At 39.8% G+C, this 15,709-nt stretch overlaps 1 protein-coding gene across 7 annotated transcripts in view; it reads right to left on the minus strand.

Annotated features, from left to right (window-relative positions):
- The window catches only part of col14a1a (collagen, type XIV, alpha 1a), a 150,628-nt gene that overhangs the window by 32,416 nt on the left and 102,503 nt on the right, over positions 1–15,709 (minus strand). For all 7 annotated transcript variants that reach the window (XM_086218871.1, XM_086218869.1, XM_086218870.1 and 4 more), the window contains 5 exons: positions 13,073–13,215; positions 11,160–11,269; positions 5,122–5,280; positions 2,886–2,963; positions 2,121–2,207 (listed from right to left, as the gene is read on the minus strand). In XM_086218871.1, the coding sequence (XP_086074997.1) occupies positions 2,121–2,207; positions 2,886–2,963; positions 5,122–5,280; positions 11,160–11,269; positions 13,073–13,215 (577 nt within the window). The remainder of the gene's footprint in view (positions 1–2,120; positions 2,208–2,885; positions 2,964–5,121; positions 5,281–11,159; positions 11,270–13,072; positions 13,216–15,709) is intronic.

Genomic DNA, 15,709 nt, shown 5'->3' on the forward strand with positions numbered 1-15,709 from the left:
TTCATTGTGTGTGTGTGTGTGTGTGTGTGTGTGTGTGTGTGTGTGTGTGTGTGTGTGTGTGACTGTGTGTTGCGAGTGTACGAGAGTTCCCTATCGATCCAGGTTTTGTGCACATCCAGTGAAATTCTGTGTGGGTCTTGTGTGTTTCTCTGTTTGTAAGAAGCTTTTTTTCACAAGGGATATGTTACAGTTACTGTTTTAACAACCACAATATTGTGTTAACAATGGGAATGGCACAGCCTTTTCATCCTTCCTGGAAACCTTACAGACTGTGGTGGCCATGATTTCTCCTGTAAACCATTCATCTACGCCCATATTCGGCAGTTAAAATGTGATTTAGGGAACCCATTCAATGCCAGGGAGAGAGACAGATGCAGTCACAGAGAGGCATAAAGGGATTGTAAAAAGAAAAAGAGAAGAAGAGCCTCTGAGACAGAGAGGAAGAAGAGGTAAAAGTAAAAAAAACATAAAAAGGTGAAAACACAAAGACAATGAATGATTGATCTCTGGCTAGAGGAGAAAGAGAGAAACAGTCCAACAGTCATTGGTGAAAGGGAAGTCATGACAGCACGTTTCGTACTGCAGAGCTATAATGTTCCTATACTACGGGTTTCTTATGAGGATGAAATGTTAAAAAACAAGAAAAACTAAATTAGGAAATCCTGTGGCCTGTGGACATAACTCTACAGTTGAGTAAGTGGATCTGGCTTGTTGGACAGAGATTAAAATTGGGGCGGATTGTAATCGGCGGTGATAAATGGAATCGCCATATAATTACTTTCTCAAACTATACCAGTGTTGATCCACACTCCTCTCTGCCTCGGCATTGGCGGGTGCAGACAGAGACAAAGACAGAGAGAGAGCTGGCGAGAAAATAAAACTAGAGAGAGAGGGAGAGAGAGAGAGAAGGGAATGGAAAGACTGAGAGGGAGATAAAGAGAAAAGGAAAACGAGAAAATAGACAAAAAGTCTCAGGCCATAAATGAGCTCATTTACTTGCACTCATCTCTCAGACTATCGGGTTTTACTTGCTACTCCGTGAGAGGAATGCAGCTACGCCACAAACTCATCCAGGTCTCTCCCAGATAGTGCTTCTTCAGTGTAGAGAGTGTTCAACTGAGGGATTCTGAACAGATCAACTAATGAGAAACTGAGATGTAGGTTGATGTCAGCTAAGATATTGCCTGAGGGTCTTTAATCTATTTGAAAATGTACTGAGAGCACAGTGCTTTTTGTGATGTTGGAAATTATTGTTTGTATTCTTAGATAGTGGATTGTTTCACTTTTAAATGTGTGAATAAATTGTGCTGTCCACAACAAGAAAGAAAAATGTAATCATAAATACTTGCGTGAGCTGATCGATGATATGCTTTTGTAAACAGTGAATATTGAAAATAAAACAGTAAACTAGAGGCAGCTCTCAGGAATACAAAGGTGCATTTGTTGCACACAGGGGGATGGATTAGTAAAATGGGCTTTGAACATATTCCATCAGCAATAACTTGCATCTCCCTCTCCTCAATGCAGAACGAGACACAATAAAGCAGCTGAGCACAGATGTCCTTCCTGATAGCGGCTTCATAAACACTGTTTGTTTTATCAAACTGGGTTTTAGTGCTCCTCAGTGATGAGTCTCTCCGCAGTCTTATCTGCCATGTTGAACATGATGCTCTGAGCATTAGGATGGATTCTGATTAGCTGTGAGAATTTCCATTGTCCATTAAATGGTTCTGAGCGCGATCCCGGTGATATCGGTCGCTGCTGTCACTCTAATTCCAGATCGACTCTTAGAGTGTGAAATTCACCAGCAGCGTCCATTCACGCTGTTTCTGGAATAGATCCTGACTTTAAGAGGAGAGACTAGAGAGTCAAAGTGAATAACAGAGTAAGTGATGTGAACCAAGGAGTGAAAATATGAATTTACGCCTGTCATCAAATGCATTGAGGTATAAATAAATGATTCTATATAAAGACGTAGGGAGAAAGAATTGCAGAGAGAAAGAGGGAGACATTTGAAGGTTTTCAGACAGATAAAAGGCAGTGCAAGACTTGAAACTGAATTGAACTCAAGAGTCAGAATGACTTTTTAAATGCCTGAATGAAAAACAGGAAGTTCTTACAGGAGGTCCGGATGGTCCTGGTGGTCCCTTGCTGTCCTGGGAACAAGTACAGGCATGAGGCAGCGAGGGACACTGCTCCTCAACTCGCTGAAAATACAAATACATGCAATTCACTCATCAGTAGTCTCTTCCCCTGAACACACCTGGATCTTCCCAGCTAACAAGATGATGATTATGAAAGATGTTCATTGGCAAGCATGTCTCACGTCTTTGAACCCGGCTCAAAAGCGATGCGAGGTATTGAAGCGACGGTGCAATAAAATCGGTGTTTGTTTGGTCCCCTTGACGACTGACCAAAACAGCCTTGTAGGAGATTCTAATATTCTTGGACGAAAAATTAGCATGTCAAAAATGGACCGCAAAGATGAGCAAAGCTTGACAAAATTCTGACCGTACTGCAGTATAAATTGTACACGTGCCTAGATAACTCTGTGTGTCTGCTGTGTGCGAGTCTGCTGAGTGATAAGCGGTGCTCTTGTAATCAGGATGGACTCGTGTACATGCTGGAAAGACGACGCCGTTGATTCTCCAGGTGCTCATTAGGTGCAATTCTACCAGATAAATGAAATTAGCCACCTGACCACAGGTGCAATAAACACTGGCGTTTCTTGCTCAGTGTTAATAGCCATTCATAGTGTAGTCACTCTGACATCTTTGCTGCTCAATTTCATCATGAGTGACAATTATCACTCTAATTATCTGAGGCTGTAATATTCACCAAACCAGTGCACATTCAGAGAGGAGAGGAGGCGATGGGGTTCATACCAATGCTGGCAGTTCACAGCACTTATCTCTGCTGGCCCAGGATGTGCTGCAGATGATATCAAACATCTGGAGCTGGAACTGTAAACACACACACACACACAAACACAATCAGTTCAATCATTAATAGAGTGGTATAAATCAGCTCAATTTCAAATTCTTATTAAAAGTAAAACATCAGAAGCAGAACATTAAATGTGGTGTTTTGTACAGGAATGATGCGGTTTTGTGGTGTTTTGTCGATAACAGTCTCCACTTGTCTTAAAATATTCACAGGCTATAAATGAGGTCATGGGTGTGTGTCAGATTAATTTATATAGTTTACTATCCTGACTGAGGGAGGGGCCTGCTGGCATACACTGTTTATTTGGTTAATAGGGAAACCATCCAGAAAACCAGATGTCTCCCATCACCACCACTTTCAACAAAATCTATATCCAGTGTAACGCATTTATCACAGGCACAAATTAATCCGAGTGCCTGTGCAACTGTTCCATTCAGGAAGTTCAACACAGGAGCAAACGTGATTGCGGACTTGGATGAAATACGGTCAGCGAGTGCAAAACAGGGCAGTAACTGCTAGAACAACCAAACCACAGCAATTTCATTTGATTGGGAGGAAGCTAATCTGAGGAAATACTGTATCTCAATTTGCTTCATCAGTCTTATTCATATCTTTTTCTGATATCAGCCCCCCTGGTTGAGTTCAATTCAGTTCAAGTGAAAATCAGTCCTTAGTCCAATCATCTTTGTCACATCAAATCTAAAATACCATATACTGTCTAGTAAAATTTAACTAGGGAATGCAAGGCAGTAAATGCAAATTTAATGTTTATTCCATAAAAGGAGCGAGTCTACCCTACAGCCTGTGTGAAATGATCTTATCCTAGTAATTAAAGTCCTTCTGCTACAGCACCACAGGGAGTCTTAGACTTGAAAAGGCTGAAAAGTTTCAGTCAAACTGGAACTAATGTTGAGACCAAAAAGATACGGATGGAAGTTTTAACCCAGATTCACAGAAATACTGGTTGACTGAAACCCTGAGAAAAATGCACTATTAACACAATATTTTTCATTAAATGTACAATTTTTAAAAGAAACTCACAGGAATTTCAAGCAAAACTCTCATTAAGAATGGGCTTCAAGTGATATTTCACCATAAAAAATATATTTTGCCTTTCAACTACTCGCTAATAGGTGTCATGAGTTTACAGAGATGCTTTTTCTCCTCCTGCGTCACTTCTGTGAGAGTCCCGAATGCCAAAAGAACCAGCTACGTATAGCTGGGCAGAAGCTAATGGCGACTGACGGCTAACAAGTGCAAAACTGTCAAAAAACGTCTGTTTATAAACTCTCGAGTGCATCATCTACTAATCATCTTTAAACACTTTGATTTGTACTGACAACAAACCAACAAGAACACTTTCAGTTCTGCACCACCGCGAACCCAACTGGACTGGTTTTTACTTCAACATGGGAGACTTGAGATCGGTAATCCTAAAACACAAACAAGATTCTGCAAACACTTTCCAAACTCGACAAGACATCATATTTTTGAATCAACGACCATCCTTTTTCATGGCCAGTGAAGTATGCTCTGGTGTGAAGAAGAGAAAATTTAATTTCCTTGAGAAAAACATCTTCGCTTTTCCAGACATTTATTTCCTCTGGTGCAGCTGTAAGTATACATTTACTAATAGCAGCGCTCAGTATTGCCAGCAGTCCTCAGTATCTCACCATCTCCCCCTCCCTGTCCTGTCGAGCTAAACTCTTCAGAAGAGCTGTGTAATTTAATGTGTGGAGTGAAGGGAAAGCCCTTTGTACAGTCCCATTTGCAATAAATAGCATGGAATCCTGAGACGCTGAAGTGTTTTTTGGTCATTTATGGTTTCTACAGGACGCTTCAAACACACTGATTAATCATTGTAATCACTGCACAGAGGACAATTACAACAGCAAGATGATTATCACTTGATTAAACCAGAATTACATTCATTATTTCTTATTTACAGCACACAGCAAAACCTGCTTAAGTAAAATAAACATTACAAACTAGCATCTAATTCACTGAATAAGCATCACACTGTATATGACTCGACAGCAACAACTATGTCCTTGTGTTTGCCCGAATATTCTTGTATCCTTGAACATCTTAACCTGTGTGAACCATAAGTATGCACTCATGTACTGTAAATATTTACTGAGCTTAATAACAACACAGACAAGGGTTCCTACTGACCGGAGCGGAATTATCCCGTCTGCCTCTAGACCGGACCATCCGGCCCAGGACCTCCAGGCCGTCTGTGGTGATGTTTCCGGCTGCACCGACGCTTTTCTCTCCGACAACAGAACAATCCAACACCACCTTAACTGCCGTCTTGCTGATGGTTACATGGAGCTGTGTGAGCAGAGAGGACGGGACACATCAAACTCAAACTCCTGTGGAGCAGCACGCATCTTCTTGTCAAACTGTCTTTGGAAAGGTTTTGATCCAAACATCCTAAGATGAACAGCCACAGTTTAAAATATGGCTGAGAAGTACATTTCAAAGTACTGCATTTTATGCCAATTAACACTTAGTTCTTTCGAATGCTCGAAATTATTTGACACCTTACACTACAGGTTAAAAATGTAATAATGTATAAATACACGAAATAGATAACAATGAAATAACCCTCTATGTATAACAACATATCTGACATTTTTCTGCTGAAAAACTAACTTTTGTTCCTTATGTTATTCTGAGAACAGATACTGTAGGTATTTTGAAAGTTCATACAATTCCGTTTGTTGAATATTTTGTCACAATACATACAAGAAAACAGCATAGTAAAACGGGTATCATCACATGGCTGGGCACCGTCCAGAAAACAAAATGATTGTTAACCTCATTTATGTGCACTAAGAGAGTCCCAGCTTCTCCCTGACTGATCCCAGTGACACAGTTCCTATAAACATGATGTTAGGTTATCAAATGGGTCGGTCCAGTCAGAGAGCCGATGCCAGTGAGCTCCACACCGCCTCCTTAGGTCTACCAACCGTGAAATTCAACTGCAAAGAGGGCTGCATCCCTGACTATGAGTACCTGCATATTTCATTACTTTAGAAGGTAGAGCCCCACAGTCAAAATGTAAGAGCATGAATGCACAGATGCGTGCATGCACAGAGGTGCACACACACACACACACACACACACACAGTGCAACTAATGCAGAGTTGGACATTTTCATATTTGAGTGTCAGAGCCCATTCCTCAGCTGACATCTGGACGGCTGCTTTATAATGATTTCCTGTTCTCATCTTCCATTCAGCACACTTCATTGGACAAGAGAGAGAGTGTGTGTGTGTGTGTGTGTGTGTGTGTATCTAGATTGTACAGTTTTGATATAAAAAATTAAGTGAGAACTTTTTTTGATATTTTGTGAGGCTTAGTGAATACAAGGTAATAAAATGTCTACACTATCTCTACCTCTCTAAATGTTTTTTTTTGTGTGTGTGTGTGAGTGTGCATGTGTGTGTGTGTGAGAGAGAGAGAGACTTATTTTCAGTTCACTCTACAAAATGACAGTTTTGACCTGGTACATTATGTGAGAAACCTTGCTTGCTTTGCAAAAGGAAAATCTCTTAACAAGAGGCTTATTTGGATGTTTAAAAAAACTGTTGCTTTTTGTTCTACGCTGACATGCATTAAATAAAACACTGATGCAGACAGGAGATAAACCACAAGACTTCAGATTGGTTTTATAATTCAGCTCAACAACAAACACAGATTTTGTCCAAGAGAAACATGGACGAAATACAGGGAAGGATAGTGGCACATTGTCATTTGTCATGGCACATGATGGATCTCTCCCTCTAAAACACACACACACAAACACGCGCGCGCACACACACACACACACACACACACACACACACACACACACACACACACACACACACACACACACACACACACACACACACACTTCTGTGGTTTCTAATGCTAGTGCCATCTCAGACATTGACAATATGAGTCAGTATTATAAAGCACCTCATTTGTTCGTGCATACATTGCTTATATTTTAAGGTAACAGCTCTTCCTTTCTTATCACTTTTCAGACTTGAGAACTCATTTTTTCTCCAATGTGTGCTCAACATTATGATAATAATATTACATTTGACTTTGAAGTGACTTTGAAAACAAACACCCATCATAATGGCATAATAATCACCTTCATGTGATCTTAACTGAGTAAAAACACAGCAAAACGAACACAGAGAGGTTAGCTAATTTATTGTACGGTGCACCGATGCTGTATTTTGTACCAGAATATTGTAAGAATTGCTGTTATAATGTAGAGGAGGAGGAGGAGAGGTAGGGAGGTGCACCCCGTCACACGCTTTCTACCTTAAACTGTTACGAAAGCTTTTGAACGTGCTGTGTGAGATCATGTTGCTGCAGACACAGCTGTCAAAATGTCTATATTTGACGTTGTGTGTATTCACCGATCAGGCAAACCGCTGACAGGATTGGAAGAGAGTACAATAAATCAGGAAGATAACGTCCAGTTTTTATTAAATCACTTAGAGAGCAGCTGATGTAATTTAAGGGTCATTTTGAGGGCTGTAGTTTGTGCTGCACTGGGTTTTACCAACAGGTGTAGCTCGTATTTTGAATTAGGTGACAAAATTTTATGAACAACTCCTAGTAAAAGCCAGTACTGTTCAGCAGCACCAGAAATTACAACCTCAAAAGTTAAAATAATGAACAAATCTCTCAGACAAAGTGAACACAACCTGAGCATGTTAATCCTCAAACCAGGTAGTGGTGTTAATGCTTGGGCTGATCTATGTCAATTGAGCAGTGAGCTCCTTTGTCTGGCAGCTTGTAAAGCTTGGGTGATTTTCATGGATGGTAAATTTCAGCATTTGCATCCATGCATGTATGTTTTCACGTCTGCTGTGTGAGTACAATGAGTGTGTGTTTCACTCCTGCTTCCTGCCCTCCCAAAACACAGTGTTTAAACCGTCAACCCGAAATGATAAAACTTCATAACTTTATGAATTGTTTGCCTTCTGAACAACGTTAGCTTTTCCCGCTCAGTATGTGTCTGCTGTCACGTTAGGAGACGACCACAGCTCAGGCACAGAGATGCTGTAATGTGGAGAAACAGAAAGCTAAGCAAACATTTTATTACAGCTGGAAACACCGTCTGTGTTTAATGACCAACTTGGCAACTGAAGCAGGTTTTCTAACCAGAAATCATAACAGAAATAGAAGTGGTGGTGCCTGATATTTGGCCTCACAGGTTTAATGATGAAGGTGTTTTTAACAACTAGAAACATCCGCAGCCTTGACAGGCAACTCAAAGGTTAATGGGGTGACTTCTGATATGTGTGATAAATGTTTTTTTTCTATACAAATAGTTGTCTTTGTCCAGTTCTGCGACATCTTTAGCCCATGCTACATAATTTAGCATCACAACTTTTTGCTAACAAACAGCCCACTATTGATTTGGAGAGTGAAATACGAAGCACTAGCTTGATGGCTGGATATTGTACCTGTAATGGCAAATCGATTATCGGTGAATCTCAGCATGTGAAATATTATGAATTACTGTAAACTGGAGAGCCTAAAAGGCAACATAAAAAAAAATCCTGGCTCTATATTTTTACTGTGCATAAGGACAGCTTTAACTGCTTGCTGACTTTTTAATGGCACGTCTTTAATCATTTGGGGATGTACAAAATGGTGTTCATAAACTTTTAGAGTGCAATATGGCTGTGAGGAATATGCAGATGATATGACAGCTCTTTCTTTTTTCCTTGTGTTGCTCTGCCTGTATTTCTCTATTTCATATTGACTGTCAATCTTCCTTTGCTGCCCTCTTTCTCACCCGTTTCTGATTTTTGTGTCTCACTCTGTGTGTGCGTCAGCCTCAATGAGGGGTGACAAGTCCTGCTGGGTGTTCCTGCTTTCACATACGGTGACTTCATATGGTAATCCCTTTATAAAAGACAGACACACACAGACAGACACACACACGCAAGCACGCACACTCGCGTGCACACATACATACACAGACTCTTATTCACTTGTCATTCTGTCGAAATAAAAGACACACACTTCCTCTGGCCAGGCAGCCTTCTGCATCTGTTTCCTCTCTGAACACTGTCATGTTCTCCAACTGATGGACAGAAGACAAGGAAGACAAAAGGTGCGGGGGATGATAGACAGCTACTCCCTGACATTTTGAGAATTTACATCACGGTAGAAAAGACAGAATTGGTTTATTTTCAGCAGGAACCAACAGAGATCCACTGAAGAAACAATGAAGAAAGCAGCTCCAAAATATTGCATCAGCTCATCACTGAACAGAACACTGACTCTAAATTATAACCTTTAAAGCAACATTTTGGAGCTTTTTTTTCCCATCATCATCTTGATGGTACACGGCTTTGTGAAAAAGGACAATCTTGTGTTCATATCTTGATACTGTATGAGCGCACCCTTTATCAGCTATTTCGCTTCAACTCATGTTATAATAGTGTAATAACTGGCTAGATGTCAAAGAGATTTGGTTGTAGCAGCCTCTTGAATTGTACATCTTACAAGTTGACCTATTGAACTTGTTAGCAAATGTTTATATTTGCAGATTCTGCAGGAACAAAAGCTCCATGATGAGTTCCTTCTCTGTCCACCTGGTCAAGGTAAGTCCAACGTTCCCTCTCTTTGTTAATATTTCCTGCCGTAGTGTTTTGTGGTGTGGATGAATCATTCACTGGGCTGTTGAGGCCAAAGCAAAGTCGTTATTTTGTTTGGTGCAGGCATTTGCATCTAGTTATCCCACAATTTATTTCTTTCACATAACACTTTTTTCTCCCGGGTGATTAGAATATTGTCTTTAGGTGAGAGAATGTCATCACCATTTCCATTCCGTCTGACCTATTGGATACAACATAATTTACATACAAATATTTGGATAAAGCCTCAAAGACGAAAGGAAATATAAAATGTCTTTGTCAGACAATTTAATGGAGGACGAGACAAAATCTTCTCTTCCGCCGCAGTCTGACATCTACCACTGAAGACTGGACCAACTCGCACTCAAGTCTTAGTTGTGCATTGATACGTGCTGTCACACGTCTTCAGCTCTTGTTTCTTTAGCTCTGAATAAAAGCGATCGTTAATTCATTCGAGTGTGAAATAAATTAACCATTGTGCATTTAACAAGGGTAGTTTTTCAGTGTATAAAATCTTAATGTCCACTTGGAGACAAAAGTGAAGGGGTACCTATTTTAGCTTTTTTTTTTTTTTTTGTACCTGTTATTTTACCACCTAATATTCTTTTATTTCACTTTATTTTCTTGGGTGTTTTCCTTTTAATCACCTCAATATATCTCATTAATTTTATCTTTCTACCTTTATTCTTCCTTCCTGTTTAACACACTTTTACACCCCCAGTATTTTATTTATTTATTTATTTATTTATTTGTAATCCAGCCTGTGGTGCTTCCTCATTGCAGATAACATCTCTTCAGTCCCTGTTTTTATTGTGTCTGTTATTTATAACACAGCCCAGGGTGGGTGGTGTTGGGGAAAATATGTGTTATTGGAGTTTTTTTATCGCATAAAGCTCTTTTGTGTTAAATCTTGTATGACAGTGCTATACAAATAAAGTCTGACTGATGGACTGATTGATTAAATCAGTGTTTTCACTCTCTCTGTGGACATTTTGGTTGGTAAACATTCATGGATGGAGCAGGAGACAGTGGGAGAGGAGGAGGGAGTGATAGGAGGGGGCTATCACCAACTGTATACACACACACACACATGCACACACACACACACAATTTCGACACAGAAAGCACTTTTTAGCCAAACAGCCACTTGAAAATGCATCCAGCAGGTTTCATATCTTCAAACACATCGAAACAGCACAGCTTCCTGATTTTTGTTTTTCTTTTTTCTCAGCAGCTCGCCCGAAGGCTCCCCACTTCTTCAAAGAGTTTCAATATTTATCTGAAAAACTTCTACAGAAAAAGAGCGATGTGGGTTTACAACCTGAGGTGTGAGCATGTAGCCACTGTAGCTCTCTGATTAGTAATAGGTCTGGTTTTAATGGACCAGGGATGACAGACATTTTTATAATAGCAAGGTTCAATCCAGAAGCTAAGAAAAAAAAACAACTCATTCAATGATCATATAAAAAAAAAAAAACTGCAAATGTGTTCTGCTTTTATAATGACTCAGACGTTTATCATTTAACACTGAAAGGCAAGTAACAGACTAACCTTGTGGAAGCTGCCATGGAAGATTTTTCTGATTTCTGTTCCTTCAAAGGTGACAGTCTGAAAGTCTCCTTTGTAATCGTAGTTGAAGAAAGTCAAGGTCTTCCCAGAGTCTGTGGGAGGTGAGAGGAGGTGGTAGGAGTAGGCAGACAAGAGAAACCAGTTTTATGTGCAGATCAGATTAATCATGTCACTGTCTCTGGTGTTCAACTAAATTAAATGCGACCTACTGTTCCTTTTCCTTTAACAGGAATCTGAATTATTATTACTTTTGAAAATGGCATGTGTGACTATATGTCAGTCTTACTGAGTAATTCATAAATCAGTTAATTTAATTTCCTTGTGCCTTGAAAATGCCTGCTTTCTTCAGTTTGTGTAACATTCCTGATCGTGAAGAAAAACAAAAATCCCCTGCATTTACGAGTTCTCTTCATGCATGTGACTCAGTAGGTGCTGCAACTGTAAAATAAAACCCTAGCAAATTACAGAGACATTTAAATTACAAACATGTTGGTAGGAGTATGTTAATAAATATGTTAAGAATAGAGAGTGGTGGTATTTTTGTTGTTGAAACCTTGAATCTCTATTTACCCTTTTATAGATGACGATTCAAATGTCCAGACTAATTTCTGGACTGTAATCAAAATGATTTTAATACAGATTTCCAATTTTTTTTTTTCCCAAAACAGCTGTTGTATTGGAATATTCATCAGCAAAAAGGTTTCTTACCTTTCCCTTGAATTTTGAGCCATGAAACATTTGCCTAACTTGTTTTCAGGGCTCATACTGTAGCGTGATTTTCCACACGTTTCCGTGTTGCTCTCTGTAACTGTAATAACCTCGACAGGAAAACCAGAGAGCAGCTGAAATGATGTTTCCCTTGCAGTTTCCTCCAGCTACTCCTGCGTATCCCAGGCTCATCAAGAGCAGCTGGTAATATAATCTCTATCTCAAAGTTAGAGGACTGTGGGCCTCCCTCCAGTCAGTGATGTCCGAAACATGTGTGTGTGTCGCAGTTTACGCCTGAGGTGCTTCTTCCTCGTACTGAAAACACTTCTAACTGAGCTATCCTACTGTTTCTGTGACATTTCTCACAAACAGCTAGTGGTCAAGCTAATGACATCTCTGTTATCACCACCTCATCGCTTTTGGCCTGACTTACATGACTTTTTCATCAAACGGTACCTTCAGATGTGCCTTTGGTTTCAGCACCTCTAAGTCTGAGGTGATGGAGTTTTCTCACATGTTCCGTTCAATTGAGGGAGGACTTCTACAATAGGAAGAAAAGACTGAGGGGACTTTCATGCTTGTAGTTTGAAAAGTCCAAGTTTTATTGGAAAAAATACTTTTGGTTTGTTTTAATTCATCCACGTTTGGTTTCACGATGTACAATTTCCAGCAAAGAAAAAGAAAACACATGTATGGAGGAGCAGAGCTGAATGTGTGCTCACAAAAATCTAATTGGTAAAAAATGTATCACGAGATAACGTGAACTCTTTGGCCCCAGGTGATTCGCAAACCTCATAATTCAGTAGAAATCAGTAGAAGTCAGTCCTCTCGCTGCTGTTTTGTTTACATCTCAACAAATACTATGTGCAGACATCCGGGGCGGGAATTCAATTTTGCTCCCACTGCATTTGAACTGTACAAAAGCTTGCTTGGAAAAGGGCGGAGGCTGGTTTGGAGAGGTGGTCTCAGATCAGTTGTTTTAGTCTGCACCAGAGTACAATTACTACAATCACAATCGCCCAAATTAACCATGCCAGGGTTCAATTAAAGCAGACTGATTGATGCATCTGTGTCTAAATGTTGGGACTACAGGAGCCACCTGCTGTTTCAGCCTGTCCTTGTAATTTATGTGTTCTGGTGCAGGTGAGTCATTAAGGAGATTAAGAAGCATAAGCCAAGAAACTCACTATCCAGGATAAGTCCCACCAATGGCTCGTTCTCCTTATTGAGGATTTCCCACAATGCAAAGGGCTCTTGCGGCGTCTCAGGCAGGAGGCGGAACATCATAGAAATGGTAAAGTCGGAGGGCAAACCTTCTGGGTGGAGGTACCTGTTCCACACATTAAAGAGCAGGTAAACACACACACACTCACACAATATACTGAGCTTAGCTCTGCCCTAAAGGCAAGAACCCACTGTGTGTCTTCTTCAAGTCTCTTTTCACTCCTGCTGAATGCTTTTAGAGTGCTTTTGGCTGCCTTCAACTGTCTTTCAGCGCCAGCTTCTTTTTGATCAGAGTCAAGGCTTTTTTTTTGGCTAACTGCCTCTGAGCACTTCAAGTTCAAATCATCTCAGCTACACCTTCTCAGAGCTCTTGTCAATGGCTCTCTTTTCACAAACTCAACAATCACAGTCGAGGAGAGTAAAGTTAAAGCTGGTTGAAAAAAAAAAAAAAGCACAGAAAATCTTCAAAATTACAACATGGTACAAAGACAAATATTAAAACAGCACTTTAGCCAGTTCTTGCCATGTTTTTATGTTCAATGATTTCATATTTTACATTCTACTCTTGTGTTGTGGTCCACTCTTCGAAACTGCCCAGCAAGAACCTCAGGTTTGTGTGTCATTTCACATTCTTTTGGGCAAATTCATACTTCTGTCTCATAACAAGTGTCCCATGAAGTAAAGTATTATAGATGCACGTGTTCATGCCTTTTTCCCTTTGAATACGCAGTTGATGCTTCCAGTTTTACAACATGGAAACTGAACATTGTGGTGAACAGTTTTTCTTGTTAGTTTGTAGAAGAAATTGCAGGTATTTTAAATATAATTCTTGTGATGAGTTGTAACAACTATAATCAATGTAAGGTTTGAGACTACGAGCAAAAAACAACCATCGAGTGTGATGAAGTGGCTGAATATTATTGTAATGCCTGAAAAGACAAAAAGGCTGAAATGCTACAATCTTAAAGGCTTTTGTGGCGATCATTAAGCACTGAAGATGAGTACTGTTTGCGCAGTGTGTACACTAGCAAGTATACAGCATTATTGCTAGTTATTACTGGTTGAAACCTGAAAATAGCACAATCTAAAGATAACAGGAAACATTTTAACATGCGGTTGGCTTTTAGCTGGAACATTCAGTCATTCTCACTGGCAGGAGTGCTGAATACCTCTAGGACTCTGTGTGCACCGCTGGCTGATGATTCAAAGGCTTTGCGTGTTTCTGTTTGCGACCACTGAATGTTACCACTCCCCATTTCAAGGAGAAGAAGGGAGAGTCACACATGGGTGGATAAACAGTTGAGTCGTCTAAAATTACTGCTTGAGAAATCACTCGAAGGTTAAGGTTAAATTTGGCAGGATTTAACAGCAGTGTGTCAAAAATAAAATGTGCCTCTAAAGATAAAGAAGGTGACGATATGATAGGAATGGATGTTTCTAGTTATGTGTCTGTTGCGATGTGAATGAAGGGTCAAATACAAGGAGCTCACTCGTCTTTGGAACTGGCCATGATTGTTCTGTGAAACTTATTCATAACTCTCGTGTATCCAGAACTTGTTCTTGGGTGCCTCGTGATCTTAATCTCAAAGACACCCGAGCATAATGAACTAATAAACCCGACACCCCAAATCTGTCTGTTTATGGTTTATTCTATGATATCAGTCAGAAAGTAAAGCTGACCTGTGGTTAATTTCTGATAAATAAAATAGTGGTTTAACCGATTTTTTTTTTTTTTTTTGGCTGCATTGGAATCGATTTTCTGACAACAGAAAAATACATCAGTAAAACAAATAAATTATAAATTTGGCTACGGTGTAGCAGAACATGAATAACTAGGTTGAGGAAGTGGTTTAACTGAGTACGGTAAACCTTGAAAATCAAGATTGAACCAAATGAAAATTAAGATTCACAAATATATCACTTGTCACTGACAACCTCTTACACAGGATCTGAAAACCAAGAGTCTTCTCATGCACTGTGCTCTGCATTTTCAGATTTATCTACTGAGGCAACATCCATACTGATATGTTTTCCTTTCAAAACAGCAGTTTAAAAAAGAGAAGAAAAATTTCTGTCCGCTCCATTTTGGACCATTCAGATTTAATGTGTATACCACCTGAAAACCCATAATACATGACCATTCATGAGCGTGAGGTGTGCACACGCCAGAGTAAACAGGAAGCATGAGCATTATCTCTGTGGTTGGTTGCTTATTTGAAGAAAATACTTCGGAGGCAGAGCAGCAAGACCAAAAAGACCAGAGATTTCTTTGCTTGGACAGCTGATGAGGTGGAACCGGACAAGACATTCAAGGCTGCACATACCCGGAGTATTTGCCAAGTAAATGAAAAGACATATTTGAATGGTACCAGAAAGAGGCCATGGAAATTGAAAAGGAGTACCTACACAAAAAAGACAAAATCATGGAGGCTACGTAGGTTTGGTTGTGATGTTTAAATGTTTAAGCTGTATTTACTCAGGGAATACAATGTTCAAGCTACCTAAGAACACTAGTGGTGCCCTCAATTTTGATGTTTTTTTTCCTTTCACATGCAGATGCGGTCCTTTGTAGAGGTCAAACAGGTTCATTCTGCACATTT

This window comes from Aulostomus chinensis, chromosome 11, assembly GCF_037954235.1.
Source record: "Aulostomus chinensis isolate RoL2024-O1b breed Wild chromosome 11, RoL_Achi_v1.0, whole genome shotgun sequence".
NCBI classification, from domain to species: domain Eukaryota; kingdom Metazoa; phylum Chordata; class Actinopteri; order Syngnathiformes; family Aulostomidae; genus Aulostomus; species Aulostomus chinensis.